Source organism: Salvia splendens, chromosome 13, assembly GCF_004379255.2.
Source record: "Salvia splendens isolate huo1 chromosome 13, SspV2, whole genome shotgun sequence".
In the NCBI taxonomy this organism is placed as follows: domain Eukaryota; kingdom Viridiplantae; phylum Streptophyta; class Magnoliopsida; order Lamiales; family Lamiaceae; genus Salvia; species Salvia splendens.
Genome location: NC_056044.1, coordinates 29,316,584 through 29,341,665, shown reverse-complemented (window position 1 = coordinate 29,341,665; position 25,082 = coordinate 29,316,584). Strand labels below are relative to the sequence as shown.

At 40.9% G+C, this 25,082-nt stretch overlaps 1 protein-coding gene across 1 annotated transcript; it reads right to left on the bottom strand.

The window, feature by feature from the left end:
- Nucleotides 1–7,515: 7,515 nt before the first annotated feature.
- On the bottom strand, nt 7,516–9,501 carry LOC121761319 (bidirectional sugar transporter SWEET12-like). Its single transcript, XM_042156971.1, has 6 exons — nt 9,408–9,501; nt 9,060–9,096; nt 8,757–8,967; nt 8,491–8,652; nt 8,279–8,398; nt 7,516–7,970 (listed from the first exon to the last, which is right to left on the bottom strand). Exons 1-6 carry the CDS (start codon nt 9,442–9,444, stop codon nt 7,707–7,709), a joined length of 831 nt encoding a protein of 276 aa, XP_042012905.1. The 5' UTR covers nt 9,445–9,501; the 3' UTR covers nt 7,516–7,706.
- Between the last annotated feature and the right edge of the window lie 15,581 nt (nt 9,502–25,082).

Below are 25,082 nucleotides of genomic sequence, written 5' to 3'. Positions count from 1 at the left end.
GCACTCAAAACTCTCAAGAATTTACAAGATGGAAAACCCTCAACTCGCCCGAAAACTTCTTGCTTCGAGAGCTAAAAACGCACAGCTGAAAGATAACACTTCCTCTCTTGAATTCTCTCTCTATCACTTTTGATTTCTGTTGTTGTTGGTTCTGGAATGAATCGCAACTCCCTTAAGAAGTATCGATCAAGAAAACCGCCGAACAGCTTCCTTTGCCGAACAGTTTCCAATTGCCGAATAGCTTCCAATTGCTGAACAGCTTCCTTTTGCCGAACAGCTTCCAATTGCCGAACAGCTTCCAATTGCTGAACAGCTTCCTTTTGCCGAACACGGTTATAACCGTTTCCAACGGCTAGTTCCTGTTTTGGTTCCCAACGGCTATTTCCTGACTTGATTCTTCCACCAGCTCAATCCGATCTTGATGAGCTCAAACACTAACAAATCCTCCACCTTTGAGCAATCTAAGATCCATCACCACCAGTTCCACCTTCCTTCCCATACTTACAAATTTTGGACCACCCCAACCAAATCCAAGCAATGTCGGAACTTGGATCTTGGTAGGGCTTTAGTAAGTGCATCAGCCGCATTGTGCTCGGTGCTGACCTTCTCAATCTTCACCGCACCCTTCTCAACCTCATCTCGAATGAAATGCAGCCTCACGTCTATATGTTTGCTGCGTTCATGATATGTCTGATGTTTCGAGAGACAAATCGCGCTATTGCTGTCGCACTTGATCACAACATTCTCTTGCTTCACCCCAAAATCACCAACTATACCCCTAAGCCAGAAGCTTTCCTTTACTGCCTCAGCAAGAGCTATATACTCTGCCTCCGTCGTCGATAGAGCCACCACGGATTGGAGATTAGACTTCCAGCTCACCGCGGAGCCGAACAAGGTAAATATGTACCCAGATTGTGAGCGCCTATTATCAAGGTTAGCTGCATAATCTGAATCGCAAAACCCAATAATGCTATCCTTATCTCCTTCATTCTCTGATTTGAACATTATTCCCAGATCACTACTTCCTTTGAGATACTTGAGAATCCCTTTCAAAGCCAACCAGTGCTCTCTTCCCGGACAGGACATGTATCTGCTCACCACGCTTACCGCATGAGAAATATCAGGCCTTGTGCATATCATCATATACATCACACTCCCAACTATGTTGGAATAAGGTATCTGGCTCATCTCTCTTTCTTCTTGCTGATTTCTGGGACATTGTGATTTGGACAGCTTAGTCTGTTGTGATAGTGGCACTGAGGTTGTTCTACTCTTGTCAATCTGATATTTGCGCAGTACTTTCTGAATGTAGCCTTCTTGGGACAACCACAACACCCTCTTATCTGCATTTCTGAATATATCCATTCCCAAAATCTTGCTAGCACTCCCCAGATCCTTGATTTCAAATCCCTTTTTCAATAAGGCTTTCACCCTATCTAGCTCCTGTCTATCTGGTCCAGCAAGCAAGATGTCGTCTACATATAATAGCAAATACACAGCAGGTCCCTCAGCCTTTGATTTGAAGTAGACACAACTATCATATCTGGAATTTGTAAATCCCATACTCTGCATATGTTCATCAAACTTGATATGCCATTGTCTACTTGCTTGCTTCAAACCGTATAGACTTTTCTTTAGTAGACAAACCTTATCTTCACTCCCATGTATCACAAATCCCTCTGGCTGATTCATGTATATAGTTTCCTCAAGTTCTCCATGAAGAAAGGCTGTCTTCACATCAAGTTGGTCCAAAAACCAACTTCTTTGAGCAACTATAGCTAGCAAAATTCTTATTGAGGCATGCTTTACCACTGGAGAAAATACTTCATTATAGTCTATTCCCTCCTCTTGTGTGAACCCCCGAGCTACAAGCCTAGCCTTGAACCTAATCTTGTTCCCAACCTCCAACTTTTTCTTGTATATCCACTTACAACTCACTGGTTTTTGTGTGGAAGGTCTCTTCACAAGCACCCATGTCTTGTTCTTGATCAGGGACTGTATTTCATCTATCATAGCCTCCATCCACTGCTTGCTCTCCTTAGAACTCATAGCTTCCTTGAAGCTTGAAGGCTCTGCATACTCTATGTTTTCTGCAACACATAGTGCATATAGCAAGTATTCTTCTTCACTGTATCTTGTAGATGGTTTAGGGATTCTTCTGACCCTATCTCTGGCTAGAACATAGTCACCCAAATCCTGCTGCTCTTCTTCAGGGTTCAAGACATCAGCATCTGCTTCTTCTTGTTCACTATGATTTCCCATCTGCTGTTCAGGCTCAGCAATTCTATCTGCTCCAGAAACCTCCACCTGAACTGATTCCTCAGCCTCCTCAGGTTCTGGAACACCCATCTCCACCATCCTCTCAGGCTCTGGTTCTTTCTCAGAATGAGATGGCCTCTGGCTCTCTTGAGCCTTTTCTAGAAATGGCATCCTACTTTCTTCAAATTGCACATCTCTAGAGATAATAACTTTCTGATTTCCTGGCTCTATGCACCACAGTCTGTAGCCCTTCACTCCCTTTTGGTATCCAATCATCACACATCTCAAGGCCCTTGGCTCCAACTTACTTTGCTTGATGTGTGCATAAGCCATACAACCAAAAATCTTCATATTCGAATAATCCATGGCCTTTCCATACCATCTCTGATCAGGAGTGTCAAAAGCTATAGCTGAAGAAGGACTTCTATTGATGAGAACTGCTGCCATACTCACAGCCTCACCCCAGAATCTCTTAGCCATTCCAGAGCCAAAGAGCATACATCTAACTCGCTCTAGGATGGTTCTATTCATGCGCTCAGCAACTCCATTCTGTTGGGGATTAGATGGAGATGTCCTATGCCTCTTCATACCTTTCTGCTTGCAGAAAGAATCAAACTCCCCACTCAGAAATTCCAGCCCATTATCAGTTCTTAAACACTTCAAAGAACACCCTTTCTCCACCTCCACTTCCCTACACCACTCCTTGAATTTCATGAATGTCTCTGATTTTTCCTTCAAGATAAACACCCATAATTTTCTAGAAAAATCATCAATAATGGATAGAAAGTATCTACCTCCACCCAATGAAGCTGGTGTAGCTGGGCCCCACAAGTCACTGTGGGCATAGTCTAGTGGTGACTTTGAGCTGTGAATTCCTCTTCCATAGGGCAGTTTCTTACTCTTTCCGAGCACACATTGCTCACACAAACCCAACTGCTCATTGGGATTTTCCAGCTTAATCAGCTCCTTCTTGGCCAATTCTTTAATTCCAGTTTCTCCCAAGTGTCCGAGTCTGAGATGCCACATTCTTAAGTCTAATACCTGCACCAGATTCACAGATCCAGTAACCACACTTGCCTTTAGATAGTATAGGCTTCTCTTTCTCTCAGCCATCATAACAACATCACCATTCTTGACGATGTTCATAATCCCATCAGATAATATGCAATTATATCCTGCTGCATCCAACACTCCAATAGAGATCAAATTCCTCTTAATCTCTGGAATAAACCTCACACCAGTGAGTAACCTGATGGAGCCATTATGAAGTCTAAGCCTGATGGACCCAATTCCTCTGATTCTGCATATCTGGTCATTTCCTAACAAAACTGATCCAGCTGCATTCTTGATTTCCTCAAAATGACTTCTAGTTGGACACATGTGGAAGCTACATCCAGAATCCATGATCCATGGAAGTTCTTCCATGTCCTCAGTCACACACAGAGCCTCCGGGACCACCAACTCTTCTGCAATATCAGCATTGTTCTTGCCATTCTCTTCCTCGGCCTGCTTCTTCTTCCAAATCCAACAATTCTTCTTTATGTGGCCTGGTTTCTTGCAGTGATGGCATGATCTGGTCTCTTTCCAGTCAGCTGTCTTGTTTTTCCAAGGCTTCTTCTGTGACTTTCTTTTCACATTCTTCTTGTGATCAGCAACATTCAGACTCTCAGACACCATTTCAGTGGACTTTGGATTAGATTTCTGGATTTCCTTGAGCTTTAGAGCAGAGTACACCTCTTCATATCCAATCTTGGACTCTCTACCAAGAAGTATAGCATCCTTGAAATGCTCATAACTTGGTGGCAAGGAATTCAACAACATCAGAGCCTTGTCCTCATCTTTAATCTCTTCATCAATGTTCTCAAGATCATCGATGCATTTCCCAAATTCTTCGAGCTGTTCCAACACACCTTTTCCATCAGCAATCTTGAAAGTGAGAAGTTTCTGCTTCAGGTGCAGCCGATTTGCCAAGGATTTGGCCATGTATAATGACTCCAACTTGGACCAAACTCCAGCCGCTGTCTCCTCCTTTGAAACTTCTCTGAGGACTCTGTCATTGAGGTTGAGTATCAAGGTACTATATGCCTTGTACTCTCTGTCTTGAGCCTTTGCCTTCTCCTTTTCATCAGGCTCGGGCTTCTCCTCCTCATTACTGCCTCCACCATTTAGGGTTTCCCATAAACCCTGTTGCATCAAGATTGCTTTCATCTTCAGCCTCCATAGGCCAAAATCATTTCGGCCTGTGAACTTTTCAACATCAAACCTTGCTGCAGCCATTATTCAAACAGGTTGAGCGCCTTCTTGAGGAAACAAAGAAAGAACTCCCAAAACTTTATGCCTTCTCGATCAATTCAGTGGACGAATTTCCCACAGACGGCGCCACGTTGTGAAGAACGAACCTACGGTTGTGATGATCGAAATGCAAATTAATGAAATGACAACATGCAAGGAAGAACACAAGCGAATTACGTGGTTCGGCGTAAGCCTACATCCACGGGCAGAATCTGGTGTGTTTCTTTATTGATCACTCGAGAAATTACAAACATAAGAGCACTCAAAACTCTCAAGAATTTACAAGATGGAAAACCCTCAACTCGCCCGAAAACTTCTTGCTTCGAGAGCTAAAAACGCACAGCTAAAAGATAACACTTCCTCTCTTGAATTCTCTCTCTATCACTTTTGATTTCTGTTGTTGTTGGTTCTGGAATGAATCGCAACTCCCTTAAGAAGTATCGATCAAGAAAACCGCCGAACAGCTTCCTTTGCCGAACAGTTTCCAATTGCCGAATAGCTTCCAATTGCTGAACAGCTTCCTTTTGCCGAACAGCTTCCAATTGCCGAACAGCTTCCAATTGCTGAACAGCTTCCTTTTGCCGAACACGGTTATAACCGTTTCCAACGGCTAGTTCCTGTTTTGGTTCCCAACGGCTATTTCCTGACTTGATTCTTCCACCAGCTCAATCCGATCTTGATGAGCTCAAACACTAACAAAGAAGAAGAAGAAGAGAAGAGAGATGGAGGAGAGAAGGTGTATTTAATAGATGAGAGAAGGTCAGAGAGAGAAATTTAAAAAGTGAGACAACCATGACTAAGGGCGAGATAAACGCATAGTCCAATGACTGTTTTTGAAGTTCACTCATATGAAATAATGGCGGAAAACTTTTTTTTTGAAAATGTTTATAAAAAAACATTTGCAATTTAGTGGAATTACTTATTACTCGATATACATGCATGTTAATGAAGTAATTTGAAATTGTTTTTTAAGTACATTGCATTTTTATCACTTTTCTAATATTAAAATTAAAATATAAATTGAATTGTGGTTAAAAATGAGAATGACCTTATTGTGAGCAGTGTGGCTAAATAAAGTTTGCTAATGTGACAAGAAAAAATGAGGTTGCGATGAGACAGAAAATAGCGTCATTTTGTGGATGCTGTAGATATAATACTGAATGAGTGCAATGATTCAATAGCACCCTGAACTTTGGAACCATAATTTTATTTCGATCTAAAATATTTTAATGGAATCAAGAGTGGAAACTAGTAAAGAGTGTGTTTGAACGAGGGGGGGAAGACATAACTACATAGTAGTAGTATTTTTTTCCTTCATAAAAAACATTCATTTTTTTTATTAATATTTCATTCCACCTTTTCTATGTGCAACTAATAAGGACTTTGTGACAATTAATATCATACAATTATTATTATTATTATTAAACTAATAATAAATACAATATAAGTAGTTGGTACTGCTATAATTAATCAGATGAGCATATAATTGGGCTTATACTATATTGTAAACTGGGTTTCGAGTCCAATAAATTTATTTTTTTGGCATTATTTTGAGCGCTGCTTATGGATTTTGGGACCAAGTGCCTAGTTGGATTTTGATCGACTCCATTTCACTATTGGGCTGTTCACAACTTGATTTACATAGTAAATTAAACCTATTTATGTGGATTAATTTGGTTCACAATTTGTAAAATAAGTTTCGGTTTATATTTTTTTTAAAAATATGGTTTATTATTCTTAGTGAATTCCGATTTTTTACTTTTATTTTTAATTTAATTCTACTTTTTATACTGCTTTTTTGAAGATCTACTATATTTGATTTTTTTTTAAAATTTGGTTTTGTTTTAATACTAATACAACTAATTAGTTTACTCAGGTTTCAAAAAATAATGATGAAAAACTGATTTAATTCGATGATTCCAATGAGGTAAATGAAGCCAAATGTTGATCTGTAAAAGTTGCCTCTTCTCAAAGGAAATATTCAACTGAAAAAAGAAGAGCTGCAGCTGCCTCAAACATATAGATATGGTGGGCCCATGATCAAGTTGAATTATTTCTACTTTCTTGTCATTCAACACTAAACAGAATCTTCATCTTCATCTTCAGATTCAGATTCTGATGGAGTATGCTGTTTTATCTGACCTTGCATTCAAATTTGCTCACTCAAGACAAGAATTGGGGCAAGTGGATAACCTACATGTATAACTAGTAAGTGATACAGCCACTATATTTTTCATTTCATTTTTATGTTGCTTACTTATCTTGCCCTTTTTAGCAATAAATCCTATAGCTAAAATAGTACATTTTATTAAATCAATTAAGACATAGCTACACAAGGACATAACTCCTAGACAATAAGCATGAAGAAAGATGATGTCTAAACAACAAGGATCTATGCAACCAACATTTATATCGTTATTTTTGTGGGTTACAAATGAGATCTTCCGTACTCTTGACATCATTGTGGAACAAATCCGAGGTTACAAAGATTTTATATGAGACCACTGACTATGAGAAAGACACATTAACAACTCCTACGTACGAATTCAAACAAGAACCTCAATTCCACGTGTCAAAGTTTGATAAGTGCTCCTCTAACGTTAACTATTTCAGTGTGATAACTATAAACAGAAGAACTTTTCAACCTTCGAATATTAACTACGAAAACTTAAATAACGCTCAAGAACTTAAATTAGAAGTTGTAGAGACAAAGTGACCAAAAATAGAAATCAGTGTCAAGTGTCCATCAAGCTCTTACTCGAGTTCACACATATTTTCTCTTTCAACCAAGCTTTCATTGTAAACATTCTAAGCTTAGATCGAACAAGATTGGAACTTAAACACCATGCATTGCCCGTGGATAGTACTCTCGAATTTTCACTCTTATAGCAAGACTCAAGAACACACATTAAATATTCATATATACTTACTAAAATAAGGTGCATAATAGATGTTGAAACTATTAATAACACACATATATGATATGTTACACTTGAAGTCAATTAAAAATGATACAACCCAAACTGACCATGAAGGTAGTTAGTTCTAGGGGCAACAGAAAATTAAACTAATTTAGGAAGAAGATGTAACATAGTTGAATACTACTATAAGTTAATTAATTCCAAGAAAGGATTTGATGAAAATGTATGTAATTTTCAGGTAGAAGTGGCGATGTTGATCTCATTTTGAAGGTCGAAATTGTCCCGGCGAACGAGTTGTGGAAGAGCCGGAACAATTTCTGGGCAAACTAGTGCACTCAAAGTCACAGCATCGATGATTTGCTCTCTAATTTCGGAATTCTTCTGCGCATCCACTTGAATTTCCGGAAGCCTCTCTTCCATGGCCTTCTTCGCGCCTTTGTATATCACATACAACACCATCTGAATCACTCCAAAGGTGAATCCTACCACATTTGGAATCTGTACAACATAAATAGTTGAAAATCATCTTCACGAGAACTAATACCAAAAGACTATTCTATTATCATAGACAAAGGCAATTGTGGGGTCCATGACCCCAAATTGTAATAAAAATAAGATTTTTCGAAGTTTGTGTTTTGATGTGAGAGCAACATTATCAAGGAAATTGTAAATTTGTCATCTTGGGTTCGGTGTAAAGTTTCTGCCTCCGCCACTAAGTAGAGATAGCATTTTTTATAGATAAACTCGATATATTAATGTTTATTTAATACTGAAAAACATAATCCTCTGTCTCTATATATACTTACAGCAATATTGTAGTCCTTGCGTAGTAAGCCGTAGAAGAACCACATGACTGCGCTTATGGTGAGGAAAAGCGAGAGGAGAAACGGCATGTATTCCACGCTCTTCGTTCGGATCACTTGTCTCTGAGGGTCGACCATGAAAAATAAATTAAATGTAACTACAATTGATTAAAAAATTCATGATATTTCCTATTGATTTCGAAATAAATACTTACCAGGATAAATAAAGGCGCAACAAAGACGCACAAGGAGAAAATGAGGCAGATCCATCCTACAATGTTGCCACGTGTGGAGCCGTCCGCGAGAAAGTAAGTCAGCACAACGATTAGACTCATCCCAATGATGTTCAGTAGAAGGATTAGCATCCCAGTTTGCAACTGCACCAACAGTGAATTAGTGGAATGTGAGACTTATTTACTAAATATAGTAAATCAAGAATATTAAGTTGGGAGAGGAAGGGTGGGGAGTATTGCATATTTACCCTAGCGGATTTGGGGGCGTAGCAAAGATAGAAAGAGATGTAAGCCGTGTGAACGAAACAGCCAACGGAGTTGATGGTGATGAGGAGAGTGGTGTCTGTTTTGAGCAGAGCATAATATATCCACAACATTGCACTGAACAACCCAACTACATATGGCACTGATTGGAATCCTTCTGTTGATTTTTTCTTGTATATTTGAATAAATGTTGGTCTACATCAAAATATTTACTATATCATTTGATCTTGAAAATTTATTTTACTAGTCACAAATAATACTATTATCTATAGCTAGTCAAGACTTACACTGGTGCGAGGAACACCATTAAGGAGACGAAGTTGCCTGCAAAAAATAAATTAATTTTTTATTGTAATGAATAATGAAGTATAAAAATAAATTGTGAATGCTTAAATGGGTATTTTACATTGAAAATTTGTTATGTAACAAGTAACAACTTCCTTTTTTTGCTACGTCTATAATCTTTTGTGTCATACTTGAGATATCAATATAGCATGATATGGAAGACATGCATTTGACATGAAAACATTGCATGAATTTAATAATAATAATAATAATAATAATAATAATAATAATAATAATAATAATAATAATAATAATAATAATAATAATAACAAAAAAATGAGATGTGGTACCAAGAAGGCCGAAAATGAGATCCAAGTAACTCATCATGAATCTGAAAGAATTAATATACACAAATTAATCTCTTGCTCTTAACTTAAAAGAAAAGACTAATGAAGTTGAGAATATGTATGTTTTACTAACATCGAGTTGTTTATATAGAGATTAGCAAGTGGGAAATGCATACTCTATTTCATTAATTAGAAATGCAAATTAAAATGAGCGGTGAAAACCAACTCAATTGTAGTACTCCTATTATTCTTTACAGTTGTTCAAGACTCAAATTAAAGAGTGGTGATAACTTATTTGAACACAACACATAATATTGCTTCTTCCTTTTTTCTTACCACATTTAACCTAATTTGGGTTTTTCCCACGATCAAATTTGGTTGTGTTTTTTTGGTAGATCACCCTAAGTCGATGGGACCCACGCATGCTCAATCCGATGTGTCACCCACCAATCCATTTGGGTTTAAGGCTTTACACTCATGCTTAACAGTTGTCGTGACTCAAACTCTTGATCAATTTATAGATGAAAGAACAATCTCTTATCCACTAGCTAGGTTGTGATTCATCATTAATACGCAAGGTCAAATTTGGCTCGGTGCATTATGTGTTGTCCTTTTTCGACGAACAAGTGATCCTAAAAGTACAAAAATCAAATTCAATGGATAAGACAATTTCCCTTCTATCGAGATTCATCGTCAAATTAACTTATATTTCTCTCGATTCGTTAATTTTCAGCGCACAAATTTATTTTCACCAACTGATTAATTAAGATGTGATGAATTAACTAGCAAAAGTATTTATCGATCATCATGTGATCTCTTTGAGTTTTAAATTTTTAATGTCTAAACCAATACTACATAGTAAAAATCATTAATGAGGTTTTTCTTTATTCATTTCTTTGTAACTTCAATATTTCATTAAGTGACTAGAATCAAATCAATTGAAAGCAAATAAAAATAGTCTTTTTCATCCTTGAATATGTAATACTAATATAAAAGATGATTTTATCTCATCTAATGAAGAGTAAAATTAATTAATGTGTAGGTAAATTGGGGTTTTCTCCACGTCAAGAATTATGCCAGCATAAGACCAAACCTGCTTGCCCGACGCACTATATATTGTGTTAAATAATAGCCTCTAATTTGTTCTTTTACATCTACTAACTAAATAGTACCACTCATAAATAATTAAATTAGTCAAAAATTACATTTACACTTTATAACAAATTTTACATCCATACGTATGACTATCTAGCTGGAATTTGTCACCAACAAATCAATTTACATTTTTACTTTCTAACATACTACTCATTCCGTCCCAAGGATGACGATCCCTTCCTTGGTCGGCATGGGATTTTATGCAGCTTTATTTTGTGTGTTGAGTGGAGAGAATAAAGTAGAGATAAAGATGTGGAATTATGGACTAACCATTTGGGCCAGAGATTATTTCGGCTGGACCGTGTTAACTGATAGCCCATTCTCCGATGTAATGAGTCCATCTTGACTTGGCCCATTACTTAATGAAGAGTTACCCCGATGGCTGCCACGTGTCACCCTCACTCGGATCTTGGCGCTGAGCCGTTGGATTTGAGGTGTGTTTCTCTTGAGTCTATTTGTGACTCTTTGACTCTTCACTCTCTGATTCGAATCACTACTCTCTCTCTCTCTTCGAGCTCTTGCTCCAGCTTCTCTCTAGAAATCTCTCTCTTTCTCTGAAACTCTGGCCGATTTTCATCTCCGATGACTCCTTTCTTGGTCTTATAGTGAGGATCGAGTGATATCTCTCAACTGCTGAGTTGATCTGGAGATTTGTGTGAGTTGAATGGTTGAGTTCTTCTCCTTGTTGTTTCTGGGAAGATTATCGGTTGGTCTCTCAGATCCGTGAGTTCTGAGGGTTCTTGAGGCCGTGCGATTGTGTTTCTGAGTGTTCTTGAGGCCGTGCGATTGTGTTTCTGAGTGGTTGGTCGTGTGGGGTGGCTTTTGTGTGGTAGCAGTCGGGTAACCCTAGCTCGGGGTTAGGTTCTGTCCACGGTGTCCCCTTGTGACTTGTTGGATAAGACGGAGGAGGTCTTTGGCCCTTGTGAAGTCGTTGTTGCGACCTGAGCCATCCTCTGTTCTTGGTGTTCCAAGTTTCATTGTTTACAGTGTATTCTTGCTTAGATCCGTTTAGGATCCGTTTCTTTTGTTACTAACAAGTTTAGTGAGTGTGCAGGTGTATTACTGGGTGGAATCCGGTGCTATTGCAAGCGGTCAAGACATTGCAATTGATTAGGGTTTCTGTAATACTTGTATCTAGTCACTAGTCAATTCTTGTGTGTAATACTTGGTACTGTAATTGGCGTGTACCTTCTGAGATTAGCCACCTCAGACATTGCCTTATAAAAAAGAGGTCCCGGTAATTAGTGAACCTAAGTGATCTGATCCCTACAAAAGAGGTTTTCATTGTGGGTATCTTTAGTAGGACGGAAGGGGGAAGGAGTACTTAATTAGGAGTATCTTAATTAATTACACCACATTCCAAAAAACTTATCTAGCTTTAAATTTTATTTGCGAGTTTCAAATTATTTCCAGTTCTGGATGTTTTCTCCAGCAAAGAAAATGCAGAAATCATACTTGTGCTTACCCATATTAGCATTTCGCAAGAAAATGGTAATAAATAAGAACTTTTCTTTCATCCCTTTAAAATAAAGACCTCGGAGATGGTACAAGTTTTAAGGTGAAAGTATATAAGTATAAGGAGAAAAAAGATGAAAATGAGATTAAAATAATATTAATGGATAGTGAGATCCACATTATTGTAGTAATGCGTAATGAACAAGTTTTCAAAAATAAAAGTATACTAACTTTGATGGACAAACAAAAATAGCGAAAGAATAATAGTACTTCCTCCGTTCCAAAAAAGTATATGAACATTTGGTTTGACACGAATTTTAATATATAATTGGTAACCTAAGAGAAAAGAAGATACTTAGTGTAAATAGTGTTAGTAGAGAGTGGGCTCCACATCATTAGTAGTGTAGAGTTATAGTATAATTTGTAAATAAAGTGATGTATATGAGTAATGTATTGTTTAACTATTCCCTAATTAAAAATTTCATACTTTGCCGGAACATACTAATAAGGAAATAATTTAGACTTTTCGGGAGGAAGGAAGTAAAATTTTTGAGACAATGAATATGAAAAGATATGTGGTCATGAGAATATGGAGAAAAAAGGAGTGGCATGAAAGAGAAGAGGCGGTGATGTAAGAGCACCCGCAACGCGTCCCGCGGGTGTCTCTTATCTCGTCCCTCCGAGACGGCTAGCGTGCCAGCTCGCCACGGGCCCGCGCGACGTGGCTCGCCCTGGTGCCACACGTGACGCCCACTCGCCGGCCTGCGAGTGGGCTTCGTCACGCTGATGCAATAAATCATTTTTTTAAAAAAATTCGAATTTAATAAAAAAAAATAAAATTAAAAATGTCACGACCACATCTTCCTAGTCAAAGAAAGCACAGCTATTTCGCGACTAACAATACTAAACTGTCTCAACACATCATCATAATTACTGAAATTAAGGAAATACTGTCTAAAAGTCATCAAGATAGCAAGTTATTACATCAGAGTGAAATGTGGGACATTGTCTTTACTGAGACAAAGCTAGGTCTATGCAGCGGAAGAGTTCCAAGACAAGTATAACATGTATGGAGACATACTACACTAGCTACCCTTCTTTTATTTTATCTTCAGTCCCAACACCTCCTCTGCCTCGATCGATCAACCTGCACATTAAGGAAAACAATATGCAGGGCTGAGTACTTGATATACTCAGTGGCTTGTGCCGAAAACTGTTTTTCTTTTAATTGTCTGCCAAGCTGAGTGAACGCGGGTTTTTTTTCTGAAAACAAGTCCCGGTCACTAAAATCTGTTATTTCTTTCTGAAATAGACTGCAGTCTTTTAACTTTCTGATGATATACCATGTCAAGCTGTGTGAATCGGGAATGTGGCCACATTCCACGATCACTGGGTCGGCCAACCTGGCGCTAGCTCACGACCCCTAGACCGGCCAACCTTGCGCTAGCTCACGGTCCGTAAGTGTACACTAGTCCGAGTAGGATTTACTGACCTACTGGGACCCGAATTCGTTTTAACCATGAATGGCAATCACAAAATAAAACATGGCATGACAACTCATTCAAAAGTTCACACTTATTCTCATAGAGTTCTGTAAATAAAAAGGAAAGAAGCCCACACCTCAATTGCTTAACTCTTGCAAAATAGGTGCTTCCCTGTTCTGAGATTATGCGTCGAGCGACGACGTTCCTTTACAAAAATTCGTATATTTGAATTAGGCTTAAAAAATTACTGATTTTGCATGAATGCATGCCTAAGCGTGCTCCTTTATTATTTTATTTCCTTTCTTCTAAAATTAGGAAATCTTAATTCTTAATTAAATCTGCGATTTAATTTATTCGGAAACTGGTCGAAAACTATTTCCCGCATTAATTTAAATATCTTAAAATACTTTCCGGGCTAAGAGTTCGCTTAATTATTTATTGGCTTTTATTTTATCACGACGAACATTCTTTTCATTTTCTTCCGTAGCTTAGGAATTTAATACCATAAATTCTTGGAATTAACTAAAGATTTCAACAAAAGAATCCGGGTCCAAGTAATTAAATTCTCGGGCTCGGTTGGAACTAATTATTCTGGCCCAGCCTTAACTTTCGGCCCGCTCATTTAATCTCGGCCCAAAATGCATTTTCCTTATCTTCTTTTCTATTAAACAATCAAGCCCAAACTAAAACTAAAGAGGAGGCCCATTTCCAATTAATTAATTAGAAGCCCAATAAGAGGAAAAGTGGAAATGGCCCAAGGAGAGGTACTCCTTTCCATCCGTCGGCCACCACCCCCTTCCCCTTTCTCATTTCATTCTCAATTCTAATCCCCAATCTCCTTCTTCTTCTTCCCCCAAAATTCTCCAAAAGAAATCCTTAATTCACAAACAAGGAAGAAGAAGCTGGAAACGGGAACCCTAGTTCTCTCCGCCATCGACGAATTCATGGAGCCGCCGCTCTCATCGCGTCTCCCGGAGGTGTCCGCCGTCGCCTACTCCAGGCTGCTGTCTCCGTCGCGAAGTAGCCACAACACGAACCGGAGCTCGCGCTTGCTCCCTCCACCGAACGCCCTCCGGCGAGTGTTTCCCCCTTTCGGCGAAGTCGGCGGTGGAGAGGAGGCGTCGCCTCCTTCTCTTTCTCAGCCGCGGCCCGTAGCTGCCTCGCGCCGCCTCGGTTACTGCCGAAATCGGGCAAGCTCCGAGACACGCCACTGCTACCTCGTGCCTCTGCTCCCGCGTCGTCGTCGGCTCCCCACGGTCAAGCTAAGTCTCACTCCCCTTCCCCTTTTATTTATTCAGATTTGTGATGTTCTACTTGAAGGCAGTAGCTATGTGGTATTGGGATTTTTGGTGATTGAGCTCGATTACAGCAGTGTGTATGCTAAGGCTTCGTGGAAAAATCTAGTTTCCTATGTCCTTGAGCTTCTGTCCCTAAATTCCTCAACTTGGCTATCTACTGTGTTCGCCTAAACGTGATGCATAAAGGGTGTTGTGGAGTTTACCTCTACTGCAGTGTTTCGGTTCTTGTCTCTGCTTCGGCTCTCCCTCCCTTTAGCTTGCTCCTCTGCTATTGAGTAGTGGTGTTGTGGTGTGGTATTGCTTGTGGTGTTGAGGGAGAGTGAAGCTGGGATTATTTATGCCCATTTGTCTAACTGAAAGCCTGTTAAGGCTGATGTGTTGTGCAGCGAGGGAGTCCTTGCTTGGTTGTGTTTTGGCTGTTTTCTCTGCAATCATGCAGGGGTGTACTCGTGGGATTAAATGTGGTTGTTATACCATTTTGTTTCCTTCTTGCAGAACTCCCTTTTTCCCTTGAAGCTGCATCCCTTAACCTGAACTTTGTGTGGTGAAAAGCAGGTGCAACAACAAGGATTGTAGGGTTGTTACGTGACAACCGCAGAGCTGCTGCTCTACACGGAGCAGGCTTTGCACGGTCGAAAGGTCCATGGTTGGGGCTGCTGTGAGCCGTGGAGTGCAGGAGACATTGCAGCCTCTTGCTTTTCCTTCTTTTTTTTGGTAAGTTTTGGTCTCCAATGCTTAAAGTAGGCTTGTTCCTTATCCTTACTTATTTTGCCAACTAGCCACTTTAGTGTCTTATGCATCTTCTTGTTTATCTTGTTGTTTCTGGCAGGGACAAGAGGCTGACTCCTTCTCGGCTTTTGTCTCGTCGACTCGGCCCAACAGGCCGTCGTGATGGGGCCGCGGTCCGTGCCGGAGAGGCCCAACGCTAGTTTTCCTATTTTCATATTGTAATAACGTAGTTCGACTTTTATCTTTGTCGTCAAGAGTTGTAAATTAGTTCGGGATTTCTGTAATTAGCAATTTCATTAGCTTTGTATTAACTTGAAATTTGTACTTAAAAATTCTTATTCAAGAAATAAAATCACTCCTTCATCAATTGTACAAAGAAAATTCCAATATTTACTATTTTTCGAAAAATCTCGAGATAATTACGTCTCGGCTATTACATTCTACCCTCCTTAACAAAAATTTCGTCCCGAAATTTTGTCTCGGCTAGGCAAAAAGCTGTGGGTGCTTCTCCTTCATCTGATCCTCGAGTTCCCACGTCGCTTCCTCGCGGCCGTGGTGCTTCCACAGGACTTTCACTGTTACAATATTTTTATTTCTCAATTCTTTAACTTTTCTGTCCAGAATTGCTTCTGGCTTTTCTTCATAGCTCAAATCTGGTTCTATCACCATCTCTTCTTGGTGTACTATGTGTTTGGGGGTCAAACACGTACTTTCTCAACTGTGATACATGAAATACATTGTGAACATTCCCGAAGCTTGGCAGGAGCGCTAATCAATACGCCACATGGCCGACTGTTTCTAGGATCTCGTAAGGTCCGATAATACGCGGTTTTAGCTTGCCCTTGACGCTAAGTCTGGTTATCCCTTTCGATGGGGATACTTTCAGAAAGACTATGTCTCCTACTTTGAACTGTAAATCCGTTCTGCGAGCATCTGCATAGGATTTCTGTCTATCTTGAGCTTCTTTGATTCTCCCTCGGATCTGTCGGACAATTCCTATCATTTCCTCCACCGAGTCTGGTCCGAGTATCCTTCTCTCACCAACTTCATCCCAGTAAAGTGGTGATCTACACTTTTTCCCATAGCGTGCCTCATATGGGGCCATATCAAAAATTTCCTGGTAACTGTCGTTGTAGGCGAACTCTATAAGTGGAAGTACTGGCTCCCAGCTTACTCCACGGTCGAGCACTACAGCTCTTAACATATCTTCCAATGTCTGGATCGTCCTTTCGGACTGTCCGTCCGTCTGTGGATGGAACGCTGTGCTGAAATTTAGCTGAGTGCCTAACTCTCGCTGTAGGCTTATCCAAAATCTAGAAGTAAATTTTGAATCTCGATCTGAGGTGATCGTTACTGGGACACCATGTAAGCGTACGATCTCTCGCACGTAAATCTGTGCTAACTTGTCCGAACCGTGTGTGATACGAATTGGTATGAAGTGAGCACTTTTGGTGAGGCGATCGATAACTACCCAGATGGCTGTGTTTCCTCGCTGTGATTTTGGCAATCCTGTCACAAAATCCATTGCTATGTGCTCCCATTTCCATTCTGGAATCTCGAGAGGTTGTAGCTTTCCATAGGGTCGTTGATGCAAAGCCTTCACTTGCTGGCAAGCCAGGCATCTTTCTACAAACGACGCTATGCCTCTTTTCATGCCGTCCCACCAAAATTGCTTCTTCAAATCCTGATACATCTTCGTACCTCCAGGATGGGCAGTATATGGTGTCTCATGAGCTTCACTCATGATCTCATTTCTGAGTGCCTCCTCGTCGGGTACGCATAATCTCCCTTTGAAAGTGAGAGCATTATCCGCCTCTTCGCGGTAGTATTCCCCTTTTCCCGTCCTTACTCTGAGACGGATCTTTTCTAGAGCGTCATCGTCTCTCTGGGCTTCAACGATTCTGGCTCTTAAATCTGGTTCTATGACCAAGGTGGAAATTCTGCTGTCCACTGTCTCCGGGGCTCTTACTATTTCCAGTCGCATCTTGGCGAATTCCCGGATAAGCTCTTCCTCTTGTGTGAGGAAAGCAGCCACTTGAGGCGCAGTCTTTCTGCTCAAGGCATCTGCTACCACATTGGCTTTTCCTGGGTGGTAGTTTATACCACAGTCGTAGTCTTTGACTAGTTCCAGCCATCTGCGCTGTCTCATATTCAGATCCTTCTGCTCGAAAAGGTATTTGAGACTCTTATGATCTGTGAAGATCTCACATCGAACTCCATAGAGGTGATGTCTCCAAATCTTCAACGCGTGGACCACTGCTGCTAATTCCAGGTCGTGCGTCGGATAGTTCAACTCGTGCGGCCTCAATTGGCGTGAAGCGTACGCTATCACCTTACCCTTCTGCATCAGCACGCACCCGAGTCCGACCTTCGATGCATCTGTATACACCACATAGTCGACTCCCGCTTCTGGCACAACTAAAACTGGCGCTGTGGTCAACTTTTTCTTTAGCAACTGGAAACTTGCTTCACATTCTGGGGTCCAATTGACCTTAACTCCTTTCTTGAGCTGTTGAGTCATCGGCCTCGCTATTTTAGAAAACCCCTCAATGAATCTTCGATAGTATCCTGCCAGACCTAGGAAACTTCGAATTTCATTGGGCGTCGCTGGTGACTGCCAACGTTGCACGGCCTCAACCTTAGCGGGGTCTACTCGGATCCCTTCTGCTGTCACTATGTGTCCAAGAAAGTTCACTTCATTAAGCCAGAACTCACACTTGCTGAACTTAGCATGGAGTTTCTCGCCTCTTAACGTTTCTAAAGTGGCCCTCAAATGCATCCTCGGGCTCCTTCTCGTTCCTCGAGTAAATGGACACGTCATCTACAAAACTAGGACAACTTGTCCATCTGTGGGTGGGACACACAGTTCATTAGGTTCATGAACACGGCTGGGGCATTTGTAAGCCCAAAAGGCATTACTGTAAACTCGTACTGGTCATATCTGGTGCGAAATGCAGTCTTAGGTATACCGTTCTGTCGAACTCCCAGCTGGTGATAAATCAATCTCAAGTCCATCTTCGAGAACACACCACCTCCTCGCAGCTGGTCGAAGAGGTCGTCGATCCTCGGTAAAGGTACTTGTTCTTGAGGGTTAACTTGTTCAGCTCTCGATAGTCGATATACATTCGCAAAGTTTCATCCTTCATCTTCACGAAGAGTACTGGTGCGCCCAACAGCGATACACTGGGTCGGATGAAACCTAGGTCTACTTATTCTTGTAACTGGATCTTAAGTTTATCTTATTTCTTAAGCGCCGTTCTATATGGTGACTGAGATCTTATGACTGATTCGAGTCATCCATTAGACGTTTCATCTCGTCTGGCTGTTGAAACCATTCCTCGTTTTAGATTTCATCGTCAGTTGAGCTGCATATTAACCTCGTAACCTCTTGCTTAGCTGAGGTAGTCTACTCTCACTTCTTCCAAGATACTTTTGTGCCTACCGCGACTCTTTCGTCTTGATCTAGCGCACACTCTGTTCTACTCGTGTTAATTCTTGAACACTGGGCCGGTGCATGTGGATGTGTTGGCTTCTTTCTCCCAACGCTATTGTCTCCATGCCCTTTTGGTTCGACTAAGCGATTCTTGGTGAGATAATCTAGCATGACTTTCCAACATGGTCTAGATCTCGTGTCTATAAAACTCTATCGACAGCTCCTTTCTGAGCCGCTTAACTAAGGTGTGGCAAATCGTAGAATACTTCTTCCCGTTTTACTGCTAACGTTTGCCCTTGCTCTGTATTATAGGGCTCCCAATCGGTTCTTCTCCGATAACTCTTTAAAGGAGAATTTTGGTTCTTCCTTTCACAGTAGGGATTGTGAGGGTAGCGATGCTATCAAGCTTTCCTCTTTCCCGAATGTCTCTCCAGTTTTAGCTTTTCCTGGCCACCTCTTAGACGAATCCCTTTTGCTGATGGGATTTGTTCCGTCAAACATAAACTACGAATACACTCGTACTTTCTCCATGGCTTTCGTTACATGCCCATAATTGAGTCTTTGTTCTTGTGGCTTACTTATCTTACTCGGAGTAAGCATTTTGATCGTTCAAACTACCATATAGGTCTTTTACGTCTTCGGACATCATTTAATCCACAAATATTCCTTGATATTTCTCTACCCAAGGCTAGTTGCTTCTCTATACAACAAAATATTCGATCTTCCACCTGCTTGTCACAAGCGGTACGTAGATTCGAAGTATTTAACGCTTTGCTGTCGGTTATGCGACGCTTCTGGTTGGTGCATCATTTCCTGCACGTGTCTCCATGGGGACGTATTTATTATGCGTATCTGAAAGAAATTGAGACCATGCCTTTTTCTGCTAGCCTCGTATCAATAACTCGATGATTAATCTAATAGTCTTAACTTGGATTATTATTCACACAAGAGAGTATGACTGAAAATTTGAAGGGCTACTGAATACCCAACTGGACTAGAATAACATCTCTTGTTCAACTTATATGAATTTTCGTCGATAATCGACCTTGAAGGTAAGTATTGAGTTCATTCAAAGAACTACGTAGCTCAACTGGTTCCAGGCAAACTCATAGAAGCTGAGGCTCACCCCTGGTGGGAGATAGAAATAATCATGAGATAGGTCATGAAAACTGGATGGAAATGAATTAACTGTAAATTCCCATAGTAAGCTGCAAAATAGGACAATATAGTTGTCCAATTAAACTGAAAGGATCTTAACATCAAGGATAGTGGTTCAACATGTCACCGTCTAAGATGATCAATCGCGAAAATTTATAAACGTAGGCGATTGCCATGAAGGAAACATTGATCATGCTTCAAAGGCATCTTGATATGGAATAACAAAATCACATCAATGATTTCATAGGTTCATTAAGGCAACGCACTGAAATGAACTATTCAGAAAAATCAGCTAGGGCAAGCTCATTAGGGAAAGGTGCAATATGCTTGCCTTAACTTCGAGCTGCAGAAAAATTCCGAGACTAGGAATAATACATGTACTGGAATCGAGGTCGAAAAATTTCACCTTTGTAGGATTTCAAAATAGGGAGGTAAAAAGTTCCAGCACCACATGAAATTCCCTGAGGAAAATGTTTAACTGTCTTGATCACTCTGGGGATCACAACGTAAGCATCGTAAGAATGAAATTTCATTGCATAAGTCCAAGAAATCGAGATATAAATCTCCAATATTGTGGCTCAAAGGAGGCAACAACAAATAACGATGCTTGGAACATAAGAGTATCCCAAATTTGGGAACTGAAGCTGAGTCACCGCTTTCCTGAAGAGAATGAAAGTGGCGTACTACTTGCAGAACGTGAGTCAATCAAAGGTCTTAATAGCCGACAGGACATCGTTGTCCCGGAGGTTCAAAGAATGTCTGAGGAATACGCTCATTCCGAAGATCATAGATATGAACAACTGTAGAATTTAGGGTTTACGACTGGAGCTTAAACAGTCAAAACTTTACTCTTTATGTACGATGAGTCAAAAGGACTGCAGTCCATAAGCTGGAAATGAGTCAAACCTCGCACAGAAAAAGGAACACTGACATGGTACTTGCGAGTCAAAACTAGAGTCTGAATAGACGAGGGTATCGTCCTTGGAAGGACTCTTAGAAGGGATTTCATTGGGAATCCAAGTAAGTACTATTGATTATAATCATCGGTTCTAGTTATGTGACACTCCCTTGTTTTTCTTGTGGAGCTCGCACATGATAAACGCGTTCTGGGAAACCATTCATTCCAAGATGGGGTTCCTCGTGCTGTTAAACTGATAACCGCAGCTGGAGGTCTTACTTTCATATCGTTCTCGATAACTTAGAACGCTGATTCTGGTAAAACATTACCTTCTCCATCGTGCTTCGTAGCACGCTATAAGTATCGCTTCTGGATCACGTAGCCACTTGGGCTTGTTACGCCACATTAGATCACTTTACTAGGTCGCGGGTACGATCTCTTTCCGTGTAGGGATGTATCTCCCGAACAGGCTTGAAAGTAAACTATTTTTGTTAAAACTTGGTCTTTGTAAAGACATTGGGAACTTCTTGGTTCATCGTCTAGTATACATATGTATACTATCTGTGTGCTTAAAAGAATGGACTTCCTTTAATTGCTGTCTATAAGTAGTACAATAGTACTTTTTGGCTCGTCTTTTCTTTCTCATAATTCCTTGGAATTTGAAGCTTGCCCAAACTGATGGGTTTTAGTTGGTCTCGTCGCCCTGGAAGGCGGTAACAAATTCTCGTTCTGCTAGTACTTGGTCCTATATGTCCCACCTAAGGTACTTCTCTAAAGCACTCTAGGTTCGCATATATAGTCCACATGACACTTATACATTCATGTCAAGCTCATAAGTCATAGATACTTTAAGCATATCTCATGCGAAGTATCAACTATCACGTTGCATCTTGCAAGCATTTCAAATAAACATTTCCGTTCCCATAAGGGCTGTGAAAATTATTTTCTTTTTCTGAAAAAAAAACTTAGAAAATTTCATTTTCTTTCTCAAAATGGAAAAATATTTTCTTTCTTTAAAATTCTCTTTTCTGGACGAGCGGGCGTCGACCCCTGTTTCTGGTGCAGTTGATCGTGTCGAGCTGAGGTGTTGGGATCTTGTACTGATCATTCTGTTCACTTTCTAGCCTAGTGCTACTGTTCTGGACTGAGGCTTAGAAAGAAGGTTCTTGGGTCAGAGCGAAAGAAAGGTGCTCTGATACCACTCTGTCACGACCACATCTTCCTAGTCAAAGAAAGCACAGCTATTTCGCGACTAACAATACTAAACTGTCTCAACACATCATCATAATTACTGAAATTAAGGAAATACTGTCTAAAAGTCATCAAGATAGCAAGTTATTACATCAGAGTGAAATGTGGGACATTGTCTTTACTGAGACAAAGCTAGGTCTATGCAGCGGAAGAGTTCCAAGACAAGTATAACATGTATGGAGACATACTACACTAGCTACCCTTCTTTTATTTTATCTTCAGTCCCAACACCTCCTCTGCCTCGATCGATCAACCTGCACATTAAGGAAAACAATATGCAGGGCTGAGTACTTGATATACTCAGTGGATTGTGCCGAAAACTGTTTTTCTTTTAATTGTCTGCCAAGCTGAGTGAACGCGGGGTTTTTTTCTGAAAACAAGTCCCGGTCACTAAAATCTGTTATTTCTTTCTGAAATAGACTGCAGTCTTTTAACTTTCTGATGATATACCATGTCAAGCTGTGTGAATCGGGAATGTGGCCACATTCCACGATCACTGGGTCGGCCAACCTGGCGCTAGCTCACGACCCCTAGACCGGCCAACCTTGCGCTAGCTCACGGTCCGTAAGTGTACACTAGTCCGAGTAGGATTTACTGACCTACTGGGACCCGAATTCGTTTTAACCATGAATGGCAATCACAAAATAAAACATGGCATGACAACTCATTCAAAAGTTCACACTTATTCTCATAGAGTTCTGTAAATAAAAAGGAAAGAAGCCCACACCTCAATTGCTTAACTCTTGCAAAATAGGTGCTTCCCTGTTCTGAGATTATGCGTCGAGCGACGACGTTCCTTTACAAAAATTCGTATATTTGAATTAGGCTTAAAAAAATTACTGATTTTGCATGAATGCATGCCTAAGCGTGCTCCTTTATTATTTTATTTCCTTTCTTCTAAAATTAGGAAATCTTAATTCTTAATTAAATCTGCGATTTAATTTATTCGGAAACTGGTCGAAAACTATTTCCCGCATTAATTTAAATATCTTAAAATACTTTCCGGGCTAAGAGTTCGCTTAATTATTTATTGGCTTTTATTTTATCACGGCGAACATTCTTTTCATTTTCTTCCGTAGCTTAGGAATTTAATACCATAAATTCTTGGAATTAACTAAAGATTTCAACAAAAGAATCCGGGTCCAAGTAATTAAATTCTCGGGCTCGGTTGGAACTAATTATTCTGGCCCAGCCTTAACTTTCGGCCCGCTCATTTAATCTCGGCCCAAAATGCATTTTCCTTATCTTCTTTTCTATTAAACAATCAAGCCCAAACTAAAACTAAAGAGGAGGCCCATTTCCAATTAATTAATTAGAAGCCCAATAAGAGGAAAAGTGGAAATGGCCCAAGGAGAGGTACTCCTTTCCATCCGTCGGCCCCCACCCCCTTCCCCTTTCTCATTTCATTCTCAATTCTAATCCCCAATCTCCTTCTTCTTCTTCCCCCAAAATTCTCCAAAAGAAATCCTTAATTCACAAACAAGGAAGAAGAAGCTGGAAACGGGAACCCTAGTTCTCTCCGCCATCGACGAATTCATGGAGCCGCCGCTCTCATCGCGTCTCCCGGAGGTGTCCGCCGTCGCCTACTCCAGGCTGCTGTCTCCGTCGCGAAGTAGCCACAACACGAACCGGAGCTCGCGCTTGCTCCCTCCACCGAACGCCCTCCGGCGAGTGTTTCCCCCTTTCGGCGAAGTCGGCGGTGGAGAGGAGGCGTCGCCTCCTTCTCTTTCTCAGCCGCGGCCCGTAGCTGCCTCGCGCCGCCTCGGTTACTGCCGAAATCGGGCAAGCTCCGAGACACGCCACTGCTACCTCGTGCCTCTGCTCCCGCGTCGTCGTCGGCTCCCCACGGTCAAGCTAAGTCTCACTCCCCTTCCCCTTTTATTTATTCAGATTTGTGATGTTCTACTTGAAGGCAGTAGCTATGTGGTATTGGGATTTTTGGTGATTGAGCTCGATTACAGCAGTGTGTATGCTAAGGCTTCATGGAAAAATCTAGTTTCCTATGTCCTTGAGCTTCTGTCCCTAAATTCCTCAACTTGGCTATCTACTGTGTTCGCCTAAACGTGATGCATAAAGGGTGTTGTGGAGTTTACCTCTACTGCAGTGTTTCGGTTCTTGTCTCTGCTTCGGCTCTCCCTCCCTTTAGCTTGCTCCTCTGCTATTGAGTAGTGGTGTTGTGGTGTGGTATTGCTTGTGGTGTTGAGGGAGAGTGAAGCTGGGATTATTTATGCCCATTTGTCTAACTGAAAGCCTGTTAAGGCTGATGTGTTGTGCAGCGAGGGAGTCCTTGCTTGGTTGTGTTTTGGCTGTTTTCTCTGCAATCATGCAGGGGTGTACTCGTGGGATTAAATGTGGTTGTTATACCATTTTGTTTCCTTCTTGCAGAACTCCCTTTTTCCCTTGAAGCTGCATCCCTTAACCTGAACTTTGTGTGGTGAAAAGCAGGTGCAACAACAAGGATTGTAGGGTTGTTACGTGACAACCGCAGAGCTGCTGCTCTACACGGAGCAGGCTTTGCACGGTCGAAAGGTCCATGGTTGGGGCTGCTGTGAGCCGTGGAGTGCAGGAGACATTGCAGCCTCTTGCTTTTCCTTCTTTTTTTTGGTAAGTTTTGGTCTCCAATGCTTAAAGTAGGCTTGTTCCTTATCCTTACTTATTTTGCCAACTAGCCACTTTAGTGTCTTATGCATCTTCTTGTTTATCTTGTTGTTTCTGGCAGGGACAAGAGGCTGACTCCTTCTCGGCTTTTGTCTCGTCGACTCGGCCCAACAGGCCGTCGTGATGGGGCCGCGGTCCGTGCCGGAGAGGCCCAACGCT

What these genes read in the sequence shown, in the direction of transcription:
- LOC121761319 (XM_042156971.1), bottom strand. Translation starts at nt 9,444, where the DNA reads ATGATGAGTTACTTGGATCTCATTTTCGGCCTTCTTG. An exon ending in TCTCATTTTCGGCCTTCTTG is followed by an intron (nt 9,097 to 9,407) that starts GTACCACATCTC and finishes TATTTTTTGCAG; the next exon opens with GCAACTTCGTCTCCTTAATG. An exon ending in ATGGTGTTCCTCGCACCAGT is followed by an intron (nt 8,968 to 9,059) that starts GTAAGTCTTGAC and finishes ATTTTGATGTAG; the next exon opens with ACCAACATTTATTCAAATAT.